The following is a 24630-nucleotide window of genomic DNA, read 5'->3' as shown; positions in this document are numbered from 1 at the left end:
CCATACATTGATTGGACAATATTTTCATGCAGCATTTGGGGGGTTTATTAAAGGACACCTGAGGCGAAAATAAACTAATGAAATAAATGATTGTATCTATCTTCCGTCTCCTAAAAATGACTTGTTAAGATATTACACAGTTTTATTTTATGTTTAAAAAATCTACTTTTTAAGTTTTAACTGTTTAATTGTTTTTGCTCAATGACACATTCCTTGAAGTATGCCAGAGCTAAAATCTATGAACTATTGAACCTTTTCATCTCTTTCCTGCTCTCAGAAGCCATTTTCTGCTAGGAAAGTGTTTTACAGTTGGAATTTCTTATCAGTGAGGGTCACACTGTAGTCACTTCCTGTCAAGACTGAGTCAGCCACTTACATACCTGATATTTAACTCTTTCAAGCAAACAAAGGAAAAAAAAGGAACACAGTATAATTATTTGTGTGCTAGGCACTGTACATACACAGGTCTATCTCATCATGTCACGTCACTTCGGGTATCCTTTAAGGACGGCATCAGAAACCCTTGCATGTGTTATATTGGAATAAAACGAGGATTGCTGAAGGGTTAGCAAAATCCTGTGTTTTCTAAGTGATCTACGGCACCCACAGCAAGGACTGCCTGGATTTTATTTTTTTACACAACTGCTAATTTGCACACCTTTCACCAGCCGTGCTGTGGTGTGATATGACCCAGGTAGTTGTTACATATTCTTTTGCCAAGTAAGAGTTGACTACTTATTACGAAAAAAAAATTGGTGGAGATTAGCTGCATCACTTTTTCTGTTAGGCTTTAGCAAATCAATCAAAATATCTCATATATAGCATAGTGAATAGCTTCAACCTGATGGAGTCTATGTGAGACTGCATACAAAGATCCTCAACTCACAAGTCATGTGACTGCCACTATTATATATCAATTTATCTGCCCCCATACAAAGAAAACTGGAACCAAGAAAAACCAGTTGCCCCAAGCAATTCATCTGTATTCACCTGTTAAGTAAACTAATAATTTTCCTTGGTTGCTCTTTGACAGCTATTACAGATTTGCTTCAGTTTTCTCTGTACCTGTCCTGATAAATCAGGCCTATTGTGGAACATGGGCGCCATAGACAATCAGATGTATGATCAACTCTGTACACAAATCGATTTGCCCCAGCTCAGACATCAGTTGGATAATGTGTATGTTTTTTTAACTGGATGCACCACTTGATATCGATCGGCTTTCAGTGGCAGAGCTTCGTGTAGAACGACGTTATATGGGTGTCAATCAAGCTCCACGACCACCCACAGCGCCCCCACACTCATTCCATATTAGATGGCAAAAGGACCACTCTAATCAATAAGATGACCAAAAACTAGTCAGCCTTAATCAATTTTTGTTAAATTCAATAATAAAAACACAACAATTGATCTAATGCAGATCTCTTAAAACCATCTACTGCTGGGTACACCTAATGCTATTTCCCGACCAATCGACCATAATCGGACAATTATTTCCGCCATGTCCGACCTGCTCCCGATAGATAATAGAATCTATTTTCAGAAGAATTTATCACAGGAAAATTGATCCCATTATAGTTTGGACCTGTACGCACGCATCCCCTCAGATGACCCGCCAATCGGACGGGAAATTGCATCGTGTGTACCCAACATCATAGCGTATGCTGTTCATGACTCCTCACGCACTGCAATCCTTTTACATCTCATGAAAAAAAAACAAAGACGTTTCACACAAACTCCTCCAATTTTAACACTTATGACTTCAACACTGAGGTATTCCTGCACAGTTCAAGCGAAACATGACGGCTCGTGTCATCTGATCGTAGCACTTACGGTCGACTCACACCGACCCTGCGGCGTTGCTGCTGCTGCTATGGACGTTTTCTTGCCAGTTCTTTGGCAGGCTTGGTCGTCCTACAGTATATCGATTGGAACAAGCATGCAACCGCTAAACAGCGAAATCCTGTCCAACACGCTTTACTCTGGGCTACTTGCTGCTAAACAAAGCTACACGACAGCTAAGGGTGATATACAGTCAGCAATGACAGCACCTCTGTATTTGTGGCGACAGGTTCCCCGAGGTGCAGACGGTACCGAGTGCCTCATGCCTCAAACCACGCTGCTACTTCCTATTGAGATGATAGGCTCCGTTCCAGCCCACAAATGCCTTTTCCTTTGCCAGGCTGGCCGACACATTGCTAAAATTAGCACTGGCACTCTCAAGATTGACAGGTAGGAAGTTCAATTAAAAAAAATAATAATAATAACAAAAGTAAACCAACTGCAACTCCCAGCATCCAGCATGTTCTTTCTAAGCAATGCATAGCAATCAGTTCAACATCACTGTCTACCTTACACGAGAGAAACCCTGCCAGAGACATTCAACACAACAAAGACATTAAAAAAGAAAAAAATATTAACACTCTTAAAACAACATGCAAGAAAACAAAACATAACATTTGGAGACTAAGCAGTAGAGACGTCTACCTTACGCTGAAGGGTTAAAGTCGTCTGGTCTGGCATATCGGTGTCTGGCACACTGACCTGCCTGTTGCACCTGCCCAACGGTGACGGAGTTAGGAATCAGCAGAATGTGTTATTGAGGGGGAATGGCCAGAGAAGAGGGGCATGGTCACCCCCTGCACCCCCCAAGCCTTGGTCCAGCACAGTAAAGGTTAAATTGGGCAATGGAAAGGATTGAAAAAAAAAAAAAACAGTTTAATCTTCTAGAAACTAGGCCTACTCACGCCTTCCTCTGCTAGGGGAGGGGGGCTGCTGCTATTCCCAGGGAAACGGAGGGTTGCACGCTGCCGTCTTTGCAGCAAAAGGGTTAAGGGTCTACGGGGAAAGAAGCGCAGAAGAGTCCTGTGCGTCTTAACTCCGGCGATTTCCTGCAGCTAAAGGGGTTAACGGACAATCCCCAGCCAGCAACTATCCCTGGGAAGTAGGGTGGGTGGGCATTCGTCTACTGTAAGCCCCTTCACTTTGCAGCTGTGACCTGCATCTCAGCCTCAAAACAGATTTTCTTTAAAAAAAAATAAATAAATAAGCAAAAGCATTTCTTTTTACCCTCCGCCTCCCTCGCAGCGGCAATAGCAAATAAAAAGGTTAATATCTGATTCAAAGGTCTGCAACACTCAGCACTTTAACCTTCAACAGGCAGAGGGTAATCCCAAACGCTTGCAATACAGCCCCCTAAAAAACTCCCCGCTACTCTCGTGGCCCCCTGAAAACAGATGAACCAGGAGGGTCCATGAACTCTTCAAAGCTTCACTCCCCCCCCCCCCCCCCCGTAACCCACTTCCCCCCTTACCCCTAGACTGAGCATAGTGATCGCACATCGACATCGCCTCCTCTTTAACCTCTCATCGACCGACCAGGCCAACCTCATACCTTGAAAGACGTATCTGATTTAATTTTTTCTTCTTGCAACATTAAAGAAAAAAAATAGAAAAAAGATTAAAAGGAAAGAAAAAATGCAATCCTCACGGTTTAACGAGGTCCATTTAATCCCGTTGCGCACCCCCCTTCCCCCTTTTCCTGCGGGCTGGCACGTTGACTCAACCCCGGGCAAGCGTGCACAATCAGCGTTGCAACTCCACCATAAACACGGCCCAAAAAACTAGTCCTTTCCCCCCCTTCCTCCTTTTCCATACGTTGCTCCGCCTGCACAGTCGTTCAAATGCAGAAATAAATACACCAAGCTTGCAGCAAAACAATGCTCCATCTGGAAGGCGGCAAGAACCCTCCGTAAAAATGCGCTGCTTACATTTGCACAGGTAATCCGTACGGTGTTGCTTCTCCGCAGATCTCTGATAGGGACAGGCTGCTTTGTCATTGAGGCTGCCCTGACTGAAGCTTCCTTCTCTCTGTAGCTTTTAGCTCTTTTTTTTTTCCTCGCTCTCTCACACTCTCTCTCTCTCTCTAGCTCCTTCCCAAAGAACTCTGGGTAAACTGGCTATACAAGTTCCTTCTCATAGTGTTTACAATTGCATCACAGAAGCTGCACTTCCCCGCCTTTTAAAGGGACAGCCTAGCTTGTGTGTTTGTGTGCCAGCCATGAATGTTAGTGCTGCACTGTTTGTAAACGATGCAAAAATAGAAACTTGGCAGGCGCTTGGCGAAGCCGGCGGTGGAGAAGAAAGGCGGTCGGCTTTAGAGGAATGGTTTTGAAAAAATAAAATAAAAGGGAGCATATGTTTTATTTTAAAGGGATGCGAAAGGAAGGACTTGTTAATATTAATATAGCATGATGATTATTATTTTGCTTCTCCTGCAAACGCATTTCAAACCACAACACTAAAAATATTTTTTAAATGTCGTAATTAGGGTTTTTTCCCCGGTATTTATAAATCAGGCCCTGGGACTTTAATAATAAGAACATCAGATTGGAGAGCACCTCTTGGGGACAGATATAGTGACAGGACTGTGGGATCGATTTAATTCACTTTTTCTTCTGGTGATATTTCCATACTTTATCAATAAAATGAGTTTTAAGCCACCAGCAAGCAATAAAATGCTCAGAATCATTTTGCCAGTACTTTATCACCTATTTGTTACTTATTTAATTGTAGGCCCGTATGCAATTCACTTTCTCGCCTGAGATTTCTCCTAGGGGATATTTTCACAACTTGTCAATAAAAATACCTTTTAAACCACCAGAAATCAAGAAATACTCAAAATAATTGTGATAGGGCCTTTTTATCCACTTTTTACAATGTTTTTCAATTGTAAAGTGCTGAAAAATTATTTTAAATACAAAATGAAAAATGATCTCCTAGGTGAAGACTCAGGAGAAAAGATTAATTGCATATGGACCTTGGCCCAGACCTTGGCCCGTATACAATGAACTTTTTCTCCTGAGTTATCTCCTAAGAGATCATTTTCATCTTCTCTTTAAAATAACGTTTCAGCTTTTCAGAAGTTGCAAAAGTACCCAAAAGTTGTTGAAAAAGTACGATCCAAATTATTTTGAGTATTTTCTTGTTTGCTGGTGGTTTAAAGGGCATTTTATCAAAAGGGGTGAACATTTCACATAGGACAAAACTCAGGAGAAATGGTGAATTGCATACTGGCCCTTGTCACAAAATGCCATTTAAACCACCAGCAAGAAAATACTCAAAACTATTTTTACAGTACTTTTTCACCAACTTTTAGGTACCTTTTCAATTGTAAAAGGCTTAAAAGTTATTTTAAAAAGAATATGGAAAGGCGAAAAAGGTTTATTGCATATGGGCTGCAGGGGGCTGAAAAATTACATTAAACAGAAGATGAAAAATGTATCTGAATTGACTAAAGGCCATGAAATTACTATGGAAAGGGGCATTAAGTAAATGTTTAATGATAATAATATAATCTACTCAAAAGACTTTGTTAAACCTGTTATTGTTTAATAATGATCCCAGCTATTGAAGTCTGGGTAGTACACTTTTGGTGCTAAGAACATCTTGGCTCATATATTTAATTCAATTTTTCTCCTAAACTTTCTCCTACCGGTAGTTCAGTGATCTGCAAACTTGGCCCTCCAGCTGTTAAGGTACTACAACTGCCACAATGCATTGCAGGAGTCTGACAGCCACAGTCATGATTCATAAAGGCAAATGCATTGTGGGACTTGTAGTTCCTTAACAGCTGGAGAGCCAAGTTTGCAGATCACTGAACTAGTTGATATTTTTAAACCTTATCAATAAAATGCCTTTTAAGCCACCAGGAATTCTATTCCAGGTATATTGTTTGTTTTAATGTAGATATTGCTAATAGGAAATGGGTAAAGCTTAACCTCTAAGGAACAGTATTAGTAGGAATAGCAAACGCAGCAATAAAAAGGTCTTCATCCTTACTAATCAACTTTATCATCTGTCAACATTATTAATAGCATCTTCATCACAAATCATCTTCATTGTCATCCTGATCACCATTAATAATCATCAATCATTCTCATCAACATTAATAATCATCAATTATCATCATCACTAACTAACTACCATGATCACCATTAATAGCCATCATGATCATTATCAAAATGTATTTTAATTCTCATCACCATTAATAATCATACTCCTCATAATCAGTATTTAATAATCATTATCATTACAGAACACCTGAACAAAAAATGAGATAATGAATTGTATGTGAAGCGCTAATGGTAGATAGAGCATTTCTTATTAGGACTGGTACTGCAAAGCCTTTCTGTTGAATCATCTCGCCTTACTTATTAACTCACAATTTATCTCTTCTTAAATGACTTAACTCATGATTCACCTCTCCTTATCGAACTTAACTTATGATTTATCTTTTCTTAAAGAGACTCTGTAACAAAAATGTCATCCTTATTTCTTCTATCCTATAAGTTCCTATACCTGTTCTAATGTGCTCTGTCTAACTGCAGACTTTTCTAGTTGCACAGTGGCTGTTTTATCTCTGTTATAAGATCTAATCTTCTCTCCTCTGTCGGGCTGAGGCAGTCAGGCTGGAATGTGCTGTGCTGCTTGTGATTGGATATAAGCTATACACACCCTCTCCAGGCCCCCTGCACACTCTGTATCACTCACACACTGAGCTACTCTCAGCGTATCACTTGCTATGTCTTTTGTTTGTAAACACTGCATAAAAATGGCAATTACAAGCCAGGATTGCAGCAGGGAGTGGCAGAAACAGAACAGAGGGGCGGGCCCAGGAGAACATAATTAATAGAATGGTATGCTTTTTATTGTAAGAATGTTAGAGTACAGATTCTCTTTAAAGTGTACCAGAGCTGTAACGTTAAAAAGATGTTATACATACCTGAGGCTACCTCCAGCCCCATCTGCTCCAATCGCTCCCAGGCCGCAGTCCTCTGCTGCCCGCAGCTTCGAGAACCGGGTCCCGGCACTTCCGTCAGTCGGCTCCAGTCTGGCGTCAGAGAAGTGCGCTCTCTATGTATTTCTCCAGCAGCTGCTGGAGAGATATGCAAAGAGCGCACGTCTCCTGCGTAGCTGGCCGTGACTGACGTCAGTGACGGGACCTGGTTCCTGGAGCTGCAGACAGCGGAGGATGGCGGCGTGGGCTCGATTGAAGCAGATGGGGCTGGAGGAAGCCCAAAGTATGGATAAAATCTTTAACGTTACAGCTCTGAGTCCCTTTAAAAAACAAGTCCATTGTAAAATCTTTCCTCTCCCTGCTTTACATTCTAAAATTTATCACAGGTGGCTTCATCTTTAGTTCTGGCAGGTGATCTGTACCGAATGTTTGCTTGTTGTGTGTTCTGAAGTAAAGGGATGAGATAGCGGCATAACAAAATAGCTTACGATGTGACATCACTGGAAGGGCGTGGTTACATACCAATACACAGCAATATATACATATAGGAAGTGTTTCTGATGCTGAAACAAGGAAGATTAACGTAAAATTAGGTATCCTGAATAATTTAGTACATTCTATATGTAAGTCATTATAGTGCTTCTTTAAGCCCTTTAAACCATTTTTGTATTTGCCATGACTGCAAACACTTTATAAACCGTAAAGTGCATTGGAAGATTTAAAAGAAATATAGATACAAATTAAAATAATATGAATAATAACAAAGTTTCAGCTACTGTCTGCAAGTTATATCAGGATGGCTCTGTGAAATGAAGAGGCTAAAGGCACACTGCATAACAGCAGTTCTGGATGTGGGTGTGGCTTTTCAGGGACATAAAGGAATGATTTGCATATTTACTCACTGAGCAGAAGTGATGCATCATCAGACCTCTTTCTTGAGCAGAATAACTGCAAATAACTTCCGTTTTAAGAAAGGCAAATTTATATTTAGACGATTAGTAAAGTAATTGATGATGATGACCAAATTGGCACCGAAATAAACAGCTTGAAAGCATTTAACCTTTTAACGACCGCTCCACGCCAAAAAAAAGTAAAAATTATTTTAAAAATAATGATAAAGACATAAAAAAATAAATAAACATGACACCAGGGATCAGACCCACTAACAGAAAGCTCTGTTGGTGGGCAGAAAGAGGGGGAAGATCACTTGTATGCTGAGTTGTACGGCCCTGCAGCGAGCCCTTAAAGCTGCAGTGGCTTAATTTGTGAAAAATAGCTTGGTCACTGGGGGGGGGGGGGGGGGGGGGTTTAGGGGGAAGTCTGTGGTCCTTAAGTGGTTAGAAAGCTTGCCAAGGCATGATTTTTACAATGCAAGCTCATTTCCAGGCGAAAAATGCATTGGTCTGGCAAGTTTATCCCCTATGGTGGCATCTTTTAGACAACATAATTATTGATGAGCTGCTTACTTCTGTACAGTAATTAACAATAACTTACAGTAGGCAGTAGAAATGTGACAGAACTGATGGGTTTTGGACTACTCCATCTCCTTATGGGGGATTCTCAGGGTTTTGTTTATGTTCAAAAGCACCTGGCGAATGGCAGTTGTTCATTCCAAATACCAGAATAGTGTGCAAGCAGGTGGGGGGGGGGGGCAGCCTGTGTCTTTGTACAGAGCCATTACAGGGAGTGCTTTTGTAAAGAATAAATTAAATCATAGCTGTGGAGTCAGAGTTGGAGTCAGAGTCGAGGAGTCGGAGCTATTCTGGGTACCTGGAGTTGGATTTAGAATCGGAGTCGGAGGGTTCATAAACTGAGGAGTCGAAGTCGGGAGTCGGATAATATTTGTACCAAATCCACATCCCTGGCATTAGACTAAGGAGTCGGAGTCGGAGTAATTTTGGATACCTGGAGTCAGTGGTTTCTTAACCTATTTTGGTTCCTGGACGTAGAAACTACGTCCAGGAACCATGCGCGCTACCGCGAGCCCCCGCGGCCGATCGCGCGTGTGCACGTGCACTCCCGGCCACGGATTCGGTAGCCAGGGAATCAATGTATCGGGCTATGGTGCCCGATCACTGATTCCTCTCCCCCGCTGAAAAAGCGACAGCTTCTCTCGGGAAGCTGCGCCTTTTCTGGCCGTTCCCTCCCCGATGAGTCACTCTATGCGTGTGTTACGCTTAGAGTGACGTCATGTAAACAAACTCATGGCCGCCATCTTGTGGCCAAAAAGTAAAACTACAACTAAAATTAAAAAAAATTAAACATAACACACAATTACATTATAAAACTATACATCCCACCCTCCCAAAAAATACCCAAATAAAATGTTTAATATAAAAAAAAAAACCATTACAATAAAAAAAAAAAAAACATGTAAATATTTACCTAAGGGTCTAAACTTTTTAAATATCAATGTAAAGATGAAATATTTCTATATTTTTTTATTTTAAACTTGTAAATAGTGATAGATGCAAAACGGAAAAAATGCACCTTTATTTCCAAATAAAATATTGTCGCCATACATTGTGATAGGGACATAATTTTAACGGTGTAATAACCGGGACATATGGGCAAATACAATACGTGAGTTTTAATTACGGAGGCATGTATTATTTTAAAACTATAATGGCTGAAAACTGAGAAATAATGATTTTTTTCCGTTTTTTTCTTATTCTTCCTGTTAAAATGCATTTACAGTAAAGTGGCTCTTAGCAAAATGTACCCCCCAAAGAAAGCCTAATTGGTGGCGGAAAAAACAAGATATAGATCAGTTCATTGTGATAAGTAGTGATAAAGTTATAGGCTAATGAATGGGAGGTGAACATTTCTCAAGTGAAAACGACGGAACCTGAATGGGTTAAACTGAGGAGTTGGAGTCGGATGATTTTTGTACCCACTCCAAAGTTTTGAATTAAATATTACTAAGAATCCTCCATAAAGAGATGGACTAGTCAAAAACCTGTCAGTTCCGTTAGATTTCTACTGACTACTGTAAGTGACAGCAACATAGGAGAAAAGTAATGTACAGCTCATTTTACTCTGGGAGAAACAGACTTATTTGTAAGTGTTAACATGTTTTTTAAATTGTACAATTTTTCGCAATAAAGGTCCTTTAAGGGCTATTATCACTTAATGTGTTGAGTTGTGTTCCAATTTGGCAATGCAATGCGACGCAACTTAACGCAACACAATAAGTGTAAATAGGGCCTAAGCAATCCATTTTTTTGGTTGATCAACAACGAAGCCTATTGGCCCACACACTGCAAGCGAGATCCTATGCAATTCTCGTTCACTAGTAATGTAAACAATGTTGTGCTCCCATACTTTGAAATCAAAAATCGATTCTGTATCAATCGAAACTGTGTGAACAGTAGTAGATCCTTCACGATGAATCAATATTTTACATCCTGCCTGATCAAGTAAATTGGTCGATTCGACCAGATATCGGCTAATTTCAATTGATCGAGCAGAATGGAACATAATGAATTTTTCCCAACCCAATAAAATGACAATCAAATGGTCGATCGAGAAGGAAAATCAGATAATGTATAGACACCTTTACTCTTTCCCACTTTACCTAAATAAAGTACTATGGCTGCAATTTAGTTACATTTTTCTCTTAAGTTGTCTAATTGGTGATATTTTTAAACCTTCTCAATAAAATGCCAAGTAAAAAAATACTTACTTCATGTACTTTTTCATCTACTTTTTAGTACTTAAGCAAAGTGCTGAAAAGCTATTTTAAAGAGAAGATGAAAAATTATCTCCTAGGAAAAAAGGTTAATTGTTTTCATGTATTTGTTAGAGAGGTTTTCCCACTTCCTGCTAAGAAAGGCGGTATAAATATTCACCCAGATGGGGACAAAGACAGTAATAAAGTCCGCAAAAAACTCATACCCAATTTCCACAATGTCCATGCATAAGGCATTTTTTTTTGCATGAGTTTGGCTCTAACGAGGGGGACAACTGCAGTTTTCAAAGTATGTTCCAAGCCAACTACAGGAAATGCCTCAGCTAGGAATATATTAGAGGAACGTGGAAAATTAAGAAGACAAATTGGTGGCCATATCATTGAGGCCATCAGTAGCTGGGCAGTGCCGGTTATTGGGAAACTTCCAGCATTAAGAAGGATGACTACAGCAGTGCTGGAGGACCTGGACCGAAACACTAAGAAGACATGACCATCAGTCATGCTGTGCATCCTCCTCTACAATGCCATATAGTACAAGAGAAAAGAGCGAAGCCTTCAAAACCAACAGATGGATAAAAGGGATAAAAAGAGTTTCCTCGGATAACCTGTACTTTTTAGCAGTGCTGTCTGACCTTGAGTTACTCAGATAACCTAGGAAGCATGTTAGATTCTCATGAGTTCTAATTTATACCAGTCCATTGACTTTGAAGGTAAAACAATTACTCATTTATTGTTATTTAATTCTCTCACATTCTCTCATATTTATAGAAGCCTATTCCTAAACACTACTCGAATATCCTAATCCCAAACCTTGCACTTCCTGAACAGGCCAAGGGTAAGGACCTAGCATATGTCCTAGAAGCTCTAAAGTTTTTTTCCAACAAGTTGGAGAAAGATTTGTCCCATATGCCTCTGAAGTTCTGTTTGCCTTTCCTGCAGCAACCGTAAACTGTTTCAAATCTGTTTATGAATATCACATCTTCTGTCCTAACCCTTGCCCCCTCTGGACCTCCTCCACACATCTAGAATGAGGTCCATGGCCAACAAGATTATACATGACCCCTCCCACCCTGGCAGTCGCTTCTTCGACCTCCGTCCCTCAGGCCGCCGCAATAGGTCCATCCCTACCAAAACCTCCAGGCATAGGAACACCTTCTCCCAAGCAGCCCTACTCCTCAACTCAAGCCCTCTCATCAATGATATCCCCTAGTCTCCTCCAGCTCCTCTGGTGCCCAGGTGTATGAGCCCATGCCCGTGGATTTGACTATGCCAATTGCCTTGTGTCCACAAATAATTCTGAGTGTGGTGCTTGTCGCACTCGGTGAATAAAGTTGATTCTAATGAAATCATGGAAAACAATTAACTGCAGCAATTTTTGGCCGATTGCTTTGAGCTGCAGAGAGACTACTGCTTTTCCTCCTCCCTCCCTTTCCATAGAACAGTGCATGCAGGTTGGCTGAACCTTAAGCATTGACCTTTGAACACCATCAGAATGGTCACTGTGATGATTTGCTCAGCTGCCTGTGTAGGCAGGCAGCCCTTTGACCATTGTGTAAGTTTGCATGCTGCAGGACTCTGGAAAGAAGAGTTTCTGTCAGTTTTGCAGCTTGTGCTTGCAGAGGAATTTGCATACGTTGTCATCTTTCCCACAATGCTTTGCTGGTCATTTCCCTTCCTTGCTCAGTTCCTGATGGACACTGCTGGAGTGTCAGCCATTGCTATCTAGTATAGTTAATTCCTGGGGGTTGCTTTAGGCTCCCCTTCTAGCCCAGTCAGGTTGTATTATCTGTATTGCCTGTTCTGTCTTGTCTTGCCTGTTTGCCATTGTCCTGTCCCTATGGTGGTTGACAGGAAATGGTTCTGATCTATGTTCTTGGAGTATAGCTGGTGCAGCAGTTGCTACCAGCTATCTCTTCTGTTCTGTTTCCTGGGATCGCGCTAGCTACTTTGTGCTAGCGCTGGGGATCCTTCTGTTCTGTTTCCTGGGATCGCGCTAGCTACTTTGTGCTAGCGCTGGGGATCCTTCTGTTCTGTCTTGTCGGTCGCGATTGCGCTGTCACCAACGGCGGTTGATAGCGAATCGTTCTGTCTTGCTGAGATCGCACTAGCCGCTAGCGTTAGCGGCTGTGGATCTGTGTTCCTGCTTGGATCACACTTGCTCTGGCGGAAGAGCGGTGGATCCTTCCTGCCTAGTTCTTGTTTTTCGTGTGTCTGTCTTGTCCGCTGCGCTTGCTACAGGCTCGGTGAGGTAACCGTTAAGCAAACGCTCGCGTCCCCTGTTTCATGTTTGTCTGTTTATGGTTAGTTAGGCGTGCTTGTCTCTATTGTGCTTATCACGTGGAGATCGCGCATAACCGCATGCACTGTTGCGAATGAGTGCGGTGTTCGCGGTTAGCTAGCGGTTGTTATTTTCCGTATCTCCTTATTGTATTTGCTGTGCCTTTGCTACCCTCGTATTCTATTCTGTTCTGCCTTGTGTCACGTCTCGCGATCGCACCTCTCGCGATCGCGTTCCTATTTCGTATCTGCTGTTGTGTGTGCGCGGTCGCGGAGTGGCGACTGGATTGGCGCACACACATACAACCTATCCCTTTTGCTCCATCTCATTCACAATCGCCTCTCTTGCGATTGCGTTCTGCGCTTCGTACAATTCCTGTCTGGCACTTGTGGAGGTACAGAGGATTGGTTCCTCTGCACTCCCCAGCGCCATCTGCCGACAGGAATTTCCCTCTACAGGTGCATAGCACCTTTTGCTGGGTTCCTGCAAATTATACGCTTGTGGAGGATCTCCGCCGTGTCAGCGCACGCGTTGTGCGCTGATCACGGGGAAAGTTCCACAATCGTTACAGTCACTTTGACCTGCAAAAATGCTTCTGCCCTATGGGGCTTAAAACAGCTGCAGAAGACCCTAAAATATAAAGACTTGGACCGTTCCACTCTGCAAAGAGAACACAGCTGTAGGGCCAGTTGTAGTTGGGGCATTTGGTGCCGTCTCAAAAGACAGAGCAACCTTTGAGCACTGTGACCATTCAGTTTTCTTAAAACCCAGAGGTAGACGGCCAAACTAGTGTGTTACTAGAAACTGTCCTCATTTTAGCACTAGATCTCTGAGCCACCGTGTGCCAAATACTTGGAAAACAAGTCCAATCACGACCATGGGATGGACTGCACGATGACATAATATTTGCACAGGTATGGCAGCCACTAGTTCTAACTTTGCAGTATTTATTATGCAACATACTTTTCTCTACGCGGCTGAATTATTATTTATTTTCCACAGCGAGCAAACCTTGAACAACGCTGTATAAAGTAACAACAAAACTGCTACAGAGAATAGTAATGATGATGCCTGTGATAATGATGATAATAATAGACCGAATGTTTCTTTTAAAGCAGTTCTGCAACTTTCTTGCTTATTTGCTTTATTTATTCTTACTTGTTTGCTTTGGATACTTGATCCACCTAAATGAACTTTATTAAAGTGACACTGAGGCAAAAACAACCCCAAAAAACGTATGATATAATGCATAGTGTGTGTAGTACGGACAATTAATAGAGCATTAGTAGCAAAGCAAAGACTCATATTTTCAGTTATATAGCTGCTTTTCTATAACTTTGCATCATTCTCTAATATTTGCAGTTTACAAATTACACTCTGCATTTTAAACCATGAAACAGAGCAGAGCTAATGACCCTTTAAACTTCCTGGCCAAAAAACCTTAAACAAACAAGAAACAGTGAGAGACAGGTTGAGATACGAGCTTCAGAAAACAGCATTGCTCTCTGACTAAATTAGTTGGAGAGCTCAGAGAAGAAAGTAACGTTTCTAAAAACGCCATAAAACAAATTTCAACAGCAACTAGTATGAGTGTATTAAGTGATAAAGATGCTAATCCTGCATCCAAAACGTTCAAACCGTTTTCGGCTGTTATGGTTTGGAGTTATCACATATTTTAGGAGCACTGGCCCTTTAATAGCCATTGCCATTCAGTTGCATGCTGGGGGTTCTTTTTATCTATAATATTTCCTCCTCTTCTCTTTATTTCCCTGCCTAGCTGAAACATGATCCTCTGCTCACCTGTGTTTACAAGTAAGGCTGAGGTGACTCAGCGATACTTACCTCAGGATGGGGAAGCCTCTGGATCCTAATGAGGCTTCCCCCGTTCTCCTCAGCCAGCTTGATCAAGCACTGGGACTAACCAGTCGTTCTCAACCATTTTACCCTGGAGGAACCCTGTAAACCATTTTTGGATCTCAAGGAAACCACCGAAAATCATTATTGGATCTCAAGGAACCTCTGCATTTATTTTGCAGGAGGCATGGGCCTCGATTCATCATTGTCTTTGAGATAACTTTTTCCAGTTTGTTAAATTACCGAATTCGAAGTTTAGCGATTTCTAGTTGCATTCATCAAGGTTTTTCGGCATTCGGTGTGAATTCGATAACAATTCGGTAACCATTCGGTAACGTGTCGATATTTCCATTTTACAGCCGTAATTTAACACAAGGCCATAAGATTCCCATGGAATTGTGGGTAAAAGGCAGTCCTTTGAGCACTACGTAGCAACATTCTGAATAGGGCTTAACACCTGGACCAGGATTCTGGAAGTGGTTTGGACAATCCCACAATTTGATAGTAGCCTTTTCTAAAAAATTATAGTGCAGCTAGCAAAATTAGTTAACCCTGACACTGCCTGTGTTCTCTTACAAGATGATTCAAGAGAAATGCAGATGTCGTGTTATAGCAAATAAATCTATTTTCTTACAAATTTATATGGTTGCAGACCTTATTCTTGCCCTTCTGCGCCTTTGAATCACTCTCAGCTGATACATAACCACTTCAAATGGCTCCATCTTCTCTGTCAGCAATGATCTGACAGGAATAACGACAGAGCAGTGAAGGAGATAACTAATCCTAAATGTAACGCTAAGCCACGCCCACTTTCTTTTTCATGAATTGCACTTTCTTCCGTTTTAGCGAATCGTTACCGAATCGTTACCGAATGTTCGCTAACAGCTGTAGATAACTTTGATGAATCCTGAAATGAAGTTAACAAATTCGGTATTTTACCAAACTGTTGTTAACAAATTTGCTAAGTGTTGATGAATCGAGGCCATGGTCTTTAAAAGTAGGTGTGTCTGTTTATTTCCCTACCCCCTATTACAGTGTCTCCTTATTCTAGAGGTTTTTATTAATGTGCTTCTTTTTACAATGCCCCCATTATAATGTTCTCTATCATACTTCCACCACCACGATGGGGGGAAATGCCAAGAAGCCCCTGCAGAGTGCTCAAAGAACGATGGAGTTCCAGGGAACCCTGTTTGTGAAAGCCTGCTCTAAAACAATAACAACAACAACAAGAGTAGCCTGCCTGTGCAGGGGCACTAGCGGTTTTCAGCTCGGGCTCCATTGGAAATAACCATCAGGAATAGTAGTCACTGCGTAGGCACAGAGCGTTCCAAGCCGCGGGAGCATGACTGGGGCGTGCGTGTCTGGCCAGAGTACCGGAGCGTCCAGCAGGGGAACAGGAGCGGCCCAGAGAGATGGCAAGGGACCAGGTGGCTTCAAGGGGGTTGGAGGAAGCCCCAGGTAAGTATGAAACCTGAGACTATTTTTGTCTCAGGCACACGAGAAGAGAAGGGAATGGGAGGGCGATTGGAGGAAACATTTAGGGCAAGCCCGTCTTTTCCTATGTGAAAAAGCAACTTAATCAATTTTTTCAAAGAGTGATTATGGGGACCAAGTGGGGACAAGGAAAGGAAGGGACAATGCACAAAGGTATGTGGATCCAACCTGAACACACCTCTGTGCTTAGCTTAGGTAGCTGTGTCTTGGGTCAGGTATACTTTAAATAGCGAAGGTGCAGTTATAATGGTGGCTTAACAAGCACTACTCCACTTCAAATATAATGGCACTATATGCTGTGCAGCCCACACATGAAACATCAAGACAGCAATCTGAGGAATGCTATTGTATTTAAGCGGAAAATTCACAGTAGAGCAGTAAGAGGTATAATAGACTGCGCAACCCCCCCCCCCCCCTTTTTCATAATAGACTCTGAATTATGACACGAGTGAAGAAATTGTAAGAATACAATAGTCTTGAGTGATGCGCAATATACACATATAACCTTTACATAAAGATCAACAATACAGCATGGAAGGCAGTGGTGCACAAGCAATGAGCCCACTGAGCCTACAGACTGCATGTCAATCTATGAGCTTAAAATACACCTGTCAGATCAGATCGCAACTTAAATATTTCTGCCACGACGGCTATATTAGGTTTAGCAGATCAGGGGGAAAGCCTAAGTAGTGTTTTTTTGAAGGAAGTGGACACACTAATCGTCAAAAACATAATAGCAAAACACTGGAAGGGAAAACCAGGGCTGGATTTACTATAAGGCACTGTAGGAACGTGCCTACAGGCGCCTGATGAAGGAAAGGCGGCTCACTCCCCTCCTGAGTGCCTCCCTCTCTTCTTCCATGTGCAGAGTCCCAAGTCGAGTGTAAATGAGAGGCTACTCACCTGACTCTTAGCATTTCACTAATGAGATTTACGACCGCCTAACGCGGCGGATCATTAGTGGTTTAGCATGGAAACAGGCGCTTGTTGGAGTGGCCTTTCCATGCCAGTTCACGGAGGGTGTCTCCATGAACAGCCTGCGAGCCTCCGATCACGGCTCGCAAGCTAAATGTTAACACGCGGGGAAGAAATCCCCGCTGTTTACATCATACGGCGCTGCTGCGCAGCAGCGCCGTAAAGGAAATCGGCGATCCCCGGCCTCTGATTGGCAGAAGCCTGTCAGTTCCGGCGCTAGGCACGTGAGACCCCCCAGCAGGACATCCCCCTAGTGGGGAAAAAAGGGGGGGGAAAGTCTGATCGCCCTGCGTGTCTGCTGATCTGTGCTGTGGGCTGGAGAGCCCACGCAGCACAGATTAGCCAGAATTCCCCTGGTCCTTAAGTGGTTAAACTGCTGGCACTTCTAGCTACTTAATACTGTGGGTCACTTCTAGCTACTTAATACTGTGGGTTACCTCTAGCTACTTACCGTAATACTGAGAGTACCTCTGGCTACCTAATACTAAATGGCACCTGTAACTACCTACGCCAGGAAAGGGAAGTAAGGAAGAAGTGACAGCTGGGACAGCCAGCACATTGCAGTTGGGTGGGGGTTTGTAGGTGCATGGAGGGTGAAGTCTAGGGTGCCAGGACATCTGTGCCTATAGGCTCCAGTGATCTTAATCCGGGACTGAGAAGAACCCAGATTTCCCAGTCTTTGCTGAATGGTTAGTTTGAATGGAAGAGCTATGTGAAAGGCTCCTGACCAGTAAGGATTAGTTGATCCCTAATCAACTTTTAATTATGTGAGAAAGCTGGAGAACTCTTGGGGGCGATAGGGGAGGAGAGAGAGGAATCGATTGAGCCCTAAAGGGGCGTACGCATGCACTACTGTAATGGACGACGGGTCCGTCAGACCCTCCCGCTGGGCGGGTGCTCTGTCGACAGTAGTGCGTGTGTACAGTCTGTCAGGCCGACTGATAAGGCTGTTTCTGAACGATCCGCTTAGCGCACCTTAAAGTGAACCTCCGGACTAAAAATCTACTCCGCAGCACTGAAAAGGCTTGGTGTTTCTTTAACAGTTTCACAGCATCAAAACTTTGTTTTTCTTACCAAAGCATCATTTTTAGCTGTATTTTTAGCTAAGCTCCGCCCATCAAAGAAAACTGCCCGGGCTTTTTTTCCCTGATGCTGTGCAAAGCATGATGGGATTTCCTATATTGTTATTCACGTTGCCTAGCAACTGGGAGGGGTGATCAGCACACAGGACAGTTGGAACTGTGTCTCATGTTTCCTGTCACCTCCTTTTAACCAAAAAGATGGCTGCCCTCATGAAATCAAACATTTCCCTGGGTGGGTAAGAGCTTATATTAGCTATCTATTTTAATTAACATAACTAATGTAACTTAATGACAGTATGTTTGTTTAGGCTGAAGTTCCTCTTTAACCTATTTTGGTTCCTGGACGTAGTTTCTACGTCCAGGAACCATGTGCGCTACCGCGCGCCCCCGCGGCCGATCGTGCGCGTGCACGCGCACTCCCGGCCGCGGATTCGGTAGCCAAGGAATCAATGTATCGGGCTACGGAGCCCGATCATTGATTCCTCTCCCCCGCTGAAAAAGCGAGCTTTTTCTGGCCGTCTTCTTCCTGATGCATCACTCTAAGCGCGTGCTACGCTTAGAGTGACGTCATGTAAACAAACTCATGGCCGCCATATTGTGGCCAAAAAGTAATACTACACCTGGAAAAAAAAACAACACAGAATTAACACACATTTACCTTATAAATCTATTGTTTACCTCCCACCCTCCCAAAAGTACCCTAATAAAATTTTTAGTATAAAAAAAAAAAAACCATTACAATAAAAAAAACAACAACATGTAAATATTTACCTAAGGGTCTAAACTTTTTAAATATCAATGTAAAGATGAAATATTTCTATATTTTTTTTTATTTTAAACTTGTAAATAGTGATAGATGCAAAATGGAAAAAATGCACCTTTATTTCCAAATAAAATATTGTCACCATACATTGTGATAGGAACATAATTTTAACGGTGTAATAACCGGGACATATGGGCATATACAATACGTGAGTTCTAATTATGGAGGCATGTATTATTTTAAAACTATAATGGCTGAAAACTGAGAAATAATGAATTTTTCCATTTTTTTCTTATTCTTCCTGTTAAAATGCATTTACAGTAAAGTGGCTCTTAGCAAAATGTACCCCCAAAGAAAGCCTAATTGGTGGCGGAAAAAACAAGATATAGATCAGTGCATTGTGATAAGTAGTGATAAAGTTATAGGCTAATGAATGGGAGGTGAACATTTCTCACGTGAAAACGACGGAACCTGAATGGGTTAAGCTAGTCTATCAGAATCAGAATCAAAATCAATTTTATTTCGCCAAGTAAGTTTGCACCTACAAGGAATTTGTCTCGGCAGTTGCTTAACAAACACAAACACTAACAAAAACAATACAAGGGCAGACAGTGTGTATATTACAAGTCAAGGACATTATAAGTATAGTGGCAGTAAGCAATGTGAGAATTGTTCATTTACAGTTCTGTGCTGATTACTATCAAGTCCTAGCAGCTCTAACGTGGTTCAGCATTAAGTATGGCTACCGCTTGTGGAAAAAAGCTGTTCCTGTGTCTGGAGGTTTTGGTAGCGATTGACCGGAATCTTACTCCTGAAGGCATGCGCTGGAAGATGGAGTGAGCTGGGTGAGAGGGGTCAGAGGCCATTTTGGTTGCTCTTTTTCTGCACCTGCTAGCGTAAAGATCCTGCAGGGAAGGTAAGCTACAGCCAATTATCCTTTCCACTGTTTGGATGATGCGCTGCAGCCTCCCCTTTTCTAATGCTGAGCAGGAGCTGAACCATACAGTCATGGATGATGTTATGGTGGCTTCGATGATTGCAGTGTAGAACTGCACCATTAGATTTTGAGGTAGGCCAAACCTTTTTAGCTGCCGTAGATGGTACATCCTCTGTTGTGCTTTCTTGACAATAGTGGCCGTATTGTTATCCCATTTTAGGTTGTGTGAGATTGTGGACACAAGAAACTTGAATGACTCTACCTGGGTTATTGTGGATCCATTTATGGTTAAGAGGAGGTGCTGGGGGGGGAGATCTCCTGAAGTCTATTATCATCTCCATGGTTTTGAGAGCGTTTAGTTCCAAGTTGTTGCTGCTGCACCAGGAGGAAAGCTGTCCCACCACATGCCTGTATGCAGACTCATCCCCGTTTTGTATGAGACCAACAACTGTTGTGTCATCTGCAAACTTCAGAACCTTAACAGATGGATCATCTGTTAAGGTGCATGAGTGAATGAATGGGTCTATGTGTGTCATCATGTTAGTATGTTAGAGATGTGGGAAGATGTGAGAGATGCATAGAAGTGTCTCAGTATTTGCAATACAAAAGTTTGCCTTCTTATCAGAAGGTATTTCCAATAATTAAGGTTGGAGTGATCACATGATGTCTCCCACGATGCATCACTGCTGAATATGCCAATTATCCCTTGTTGTCCCTGTAGGCTAGCCACACCTCCAGAACCACTGGAATGCAATGATGTGTCAGCTTGTTAATTGTACAGAGCCATAATAATCCAACATGCATACAGACTGGCTCAGACTGGTTGATCCTCATCAGTGCATGGCATAGATTAATGTGGCTGTATGGGGTAGGACTTGAAACACCGAGAGGTACAGACTAACCAACAAGCCCATGGTGAACCAGAACTCACTGGAGTGTGTAAGGGGGCTACCAAGGGCCAAAAAGTCCTCTTACTAAAATTTTAAGCAAAACAAAAGATTTCCTTCTTAACAGAAGGTATTTGCGATAATTAAGGTTGGTGTGAGCATATGATGTCTCCCAGGATGCATCATTGCTGACTAGGTGGATTATTATAGCTCTGTACAATTAACAAGCTGACACATCAATGCATTCCAGCGGTTCTGGAGGCGTGGCTAGCTTGCAGGGATAATTTGCATGTTCAGCAGTGATGCATCATGGGAGACATCATATGCTCACTCCAACCTGAATATTCACAAATTCCTTTAAGAAGGCAAACTTTTGTTTTGCTTAGGTCTTTTTGGTCCTTTGTAGCCCCTTACACACTCCACTGAGTTCTGGTTCACAATGAGCTTGCTGGGTAGTCTGTAACTACGAATTTGCAATGTAAGAAAATCTTTATGCTAAACCATGTTGATTTTTCTATTGATTCGTCTTGTTATGTTGTTACACCTTAAAAGGTCACTATAGCAAAAAACTGTAAAATTTAAAATATGTGCAAACATATACAAATAAGAAGTACATTTTTTTCAGAGTAAAATGAGCCATACATTACTTTTCTCCTATGTTGCTGTCACTTACAGTAGGTAGTAGAAATCTGACAGAAGTGACAGGTTTTGGACTAGTCCGTCTCTGCACAGGGGATTCTCAGTGATATATTTATTTTCAAAAGCACTTAGTGAATGGCAGTTGCTCTGTCCAACTGCCAAAAAACTGTGTAGCGAGCAGGGAGGCTGGCCAGCATCATTGTTTAACCTCCTTGGCGGTATGAAAAATACCGCCAGGAGGGAGCGCAGCAGTTTTTAAAAATTTTTTTTTTTTTTTTATCATGTAGCGAGCCGAGGGCTCGCTACATGATAGCCGCTGCTGAGCGGCATCCCCCCGCCCGCTTCGATCGCCTTCGGCGATCTCCGATCAGGAAATCCCGTTCATAGAACGGGATTTCCTGGAGGGCTTCCCCCGTCGCCATGGCGACGGGGCGGGATGACGTCACCGACGTCACTGACGTCGGGACGTCATTGGGAGTCCCGGGCCACCCCTCGGCGCTGCCTGGCACTGATTGGCCAGGCAGCGCTGGGGTCTGGAGGGGGGGGGGGGGCCCGCGCCGCAGCAGATAGCGGCGATCGGGCAGGGGCCGGCGGCGATCAGAGTGCTGGCGCAGCTAGCAAAGTGCTAGCTGCGTCCAGCAAAGCAAAAATTATGAAAATCGGCCCAGCAGGGCCTGAGCGGCACCCTCCGGCGGCTTACCCCGTGTCACACACGGGGTTACCGCCAAGGAGGTTAAATCCTTTTTAGGGAATATCTGTATAAAGAATAAAAGCCTTGCTGAGAATCCCCTATGAAGAGATTGACTAGGCCAAAACCTGTCACTTCTGTCAGATTTCTACTGCCTACTGTAAGAGAAAGCATTATAGTAGAAAAGTATTTTATGGCTCATTTTACTCTGGAAAAAATGTACTTCTTATTTGTATATGTTTGCACATATTTCAAATTTTACAGTTTTTCGCTGTAGTGCCCCTTTAACTACTTTGGCCTCCTGGACGTACTAGATACGCCCAGGAGGCCATGTGCGCGTCCGCGCACTCCCGCGGCCGATCGTGCCCGTACACGCGCGCTCCCGGCCCGCGGTTCGTTAGCTAGGCAATCAGTGAATCGGGCTATGGTGCCCGATCACTGATTCCTCTCCCCCGCAGAAAAAGCGACAGCTTCTCTCGGAAGCTTCGCTTTTTCTGGCTGTTGCGTCCCCCATGCGTCCCTCTAAGCGTATGTTACGCTTAGAGTGACGTCATGTAAACAAACTCATGGCCGCCATCTTGTGGCCAAAAAGTAAAGCTACAACTAAAAGTAAAAAAAATAAAACTCAACACACATTTACATTATAAAAGTGCTGTTTACATCCCACCCTCCCAAAAATACCCAAATAAAATGTTTGTTATGAAAAACAAAACAAAAAAACATTACAATAATAAAAAAAAAAAACATGTAAACATTAAGGGCCCGTTCAGATCACAAATGCGGATGGCCATGCGTGCGGAACGCGTGCGGACCGCAACGCGTGCGAACGCATGGCCATCCGCGTTTGTGTGCGTTGCGTGGCTGATCCCATCACTGAAAAGTGAATGGGACAGCCACGCGTTTTAGCAAAATCTGCGTGCAGCATGCGTTCCCGGACCGCACAGGTCCGGAACGCATGCAGTGTGAACATCAGACATTGCACTCTATGCAATGTCTGATGTCGTGTGTATCGGCCACCTGCACGCGTTTCCAAAACGCGGCTGGAAACGCGTGCAGTGTGAACGGGCCCTTACCTAAGGGTCTAAACTTTTTAAATATCAATGTAAAGATGAAATATTTCTATATATTTTTTATTTTAAACTTGTAAATAGTGATAGATGCAAAACGGAAAAAATGCACCTTTATTTCCAAATAAAATATTGTCGCCATACATTGTTATAGGGACATAATTTTAACGGTGCAATAACCAGGACATATGGGCAAATACAATACGTGAGTTTTAATTATGGAGGCATGTATTATTTTAAAACTATAATGGCTGAAAACTGAGAAATAATGATTTTTTTCTGTTTTTTTCTTATTCTTCCTGTTAAAATGCATTTACAGTAAAGTGGCTCTTAGCAAAATGTACCACCCAAAGAAAGCCTAATTGGTGACGGAAAAAAAAAGATATAGATCAGTTCATTGTGATAAGTAGTGATAAAGTTATAGGCTAATGAATGTAATAGGCTAATGAGTTATAGGCTAATGAGTGTAAATTGCTCGGATGCGTAAAGTGAAAACAACTGAAGGCTGAAGTGGTTAAATAAAAATAACACAAGATTCTCTAATGATGATGCTAACTTTTACCCAACATACAGTAAGGATCGCTGCTGTGAAGCCTTCCACAAATCAGTTGTGTGATAACCTAAACAGGTTATAAATATTTTTTATGTTTTTTTTTTTTTTTTTTATAAATATTGCTATTTATTTATATATTTTTTTCCCTCCCCTTCCTCCCTCCATCCCCCCGCCAGCCTATGACAGTGATCAGCTGTCATAGGCTTCAGCCAATGAGAGTTGATTGCTCTCGTGCATCCCAGGGGGACAGCCTTGTGACACGCCCACACGGCCTTACGCCGATCGGCGTTACGCGGTCCTGGGGCTGCCACTGTGGCGTGACGCGGTCGGCTAGTGGTTAAAAGAGCAGGGCGGGGGGCTGTTCATAGAAGGACATAGGCAGGCTACCCGCACATTGAAAAGGGTGGTTGCTGTCCATGGTAGAGGAGGGCTTATTAGTTAGTTAGTGATGAACGTAATCTACTCATTACCATTACGTGAAATTCTGTGTACATTTTTCGCAGTTACGGCCACACCTTATTATGATTTTGACATTCAATTGATTTTGTGTAATCCATTCTTAATTTTACCTAATTTTCACATAATTTCATGCCGACTTTAGCGGTTAGTAGCAAAACCACTTAAATTGCTAGGTATGTTAAAGCGGAATGAAACCCAGCATTTCTACTTTGCTCTAAAAGATTATTTACAGCATATAATATACAAACATTTTTTTTTTAATAAAACAGCATTCAAAGGGTTAAATCACAGGACTGACTTTTTCTCCTGCAGGGGCAGCTCGCATCCGAACTGGTGATAACCTTATCTTGTGTTTACATTCTTCACTTGATACAATTAACCCATTCGCGTTCCGTCGTTTTCACTTGAGAAATTTTCACCTCCCATTCGTTAGCCTATAACTTTATCACTACTTATCACAATGAA

At 42.4% G+C, this 24630-nt stretch overlaps 1 protein-coding gene across 5 annotated transcripts in view; it reads right to left on the bottom strand.

Moving 5' to 3' along the window:
* The window catches only part of NCOA1 (nuclear receptor coactivator 1), a 712820-nt gene that overhangs the window by 309292 nt on the left and 378898 nt on the right, over positions 1 to 24630 (bottom strand). Inside the window, exon 1 of one of the 5 annotated variants that reach the window (XM_068280072.1) lies at positions 3770 to 3908. The exons of 3 other annotated variants lie outside the window; for them this stretch is intronic. Coding sequence is in view for 1 of the 2 variants with exons in the window: in XM_068280069.1 (XP_068136170.1) it covers positions 3314 to 3347 (34 nt within the window). In the remaining variant the exon portion in view is untranslated. Of the gene's footprint in view, positions 1 to 3313; positions 3358 to 3769; positions 3909 to 24630 lie in introns of those variants that run through there. One more of the 5 variants, XM_068280069.1, reaches the window with a different exon arrangement.

The sequence above is a fragment of the Hyperolius riggenbachi genome, chromosome 4 (genome assembly GCF_040937935.1).
Source record: "Hyperolius riggenbachi isolate aHypRig1 chromosome 4, aHypRig1.pri, whole genome shotgun sequence".
NCBI classification, from domain to species: Eukaryota; Metazoa; Chordata; class Amphibia; order Anura; family Hyperoliidae; genus Hyperolius; species Hyperolius riggenbachi.
The sequence above is the reverse complement of the archived record's forward strand: the minus strand, read 5'-3'. Positions and strand labels throughout refer to the sequence as shown.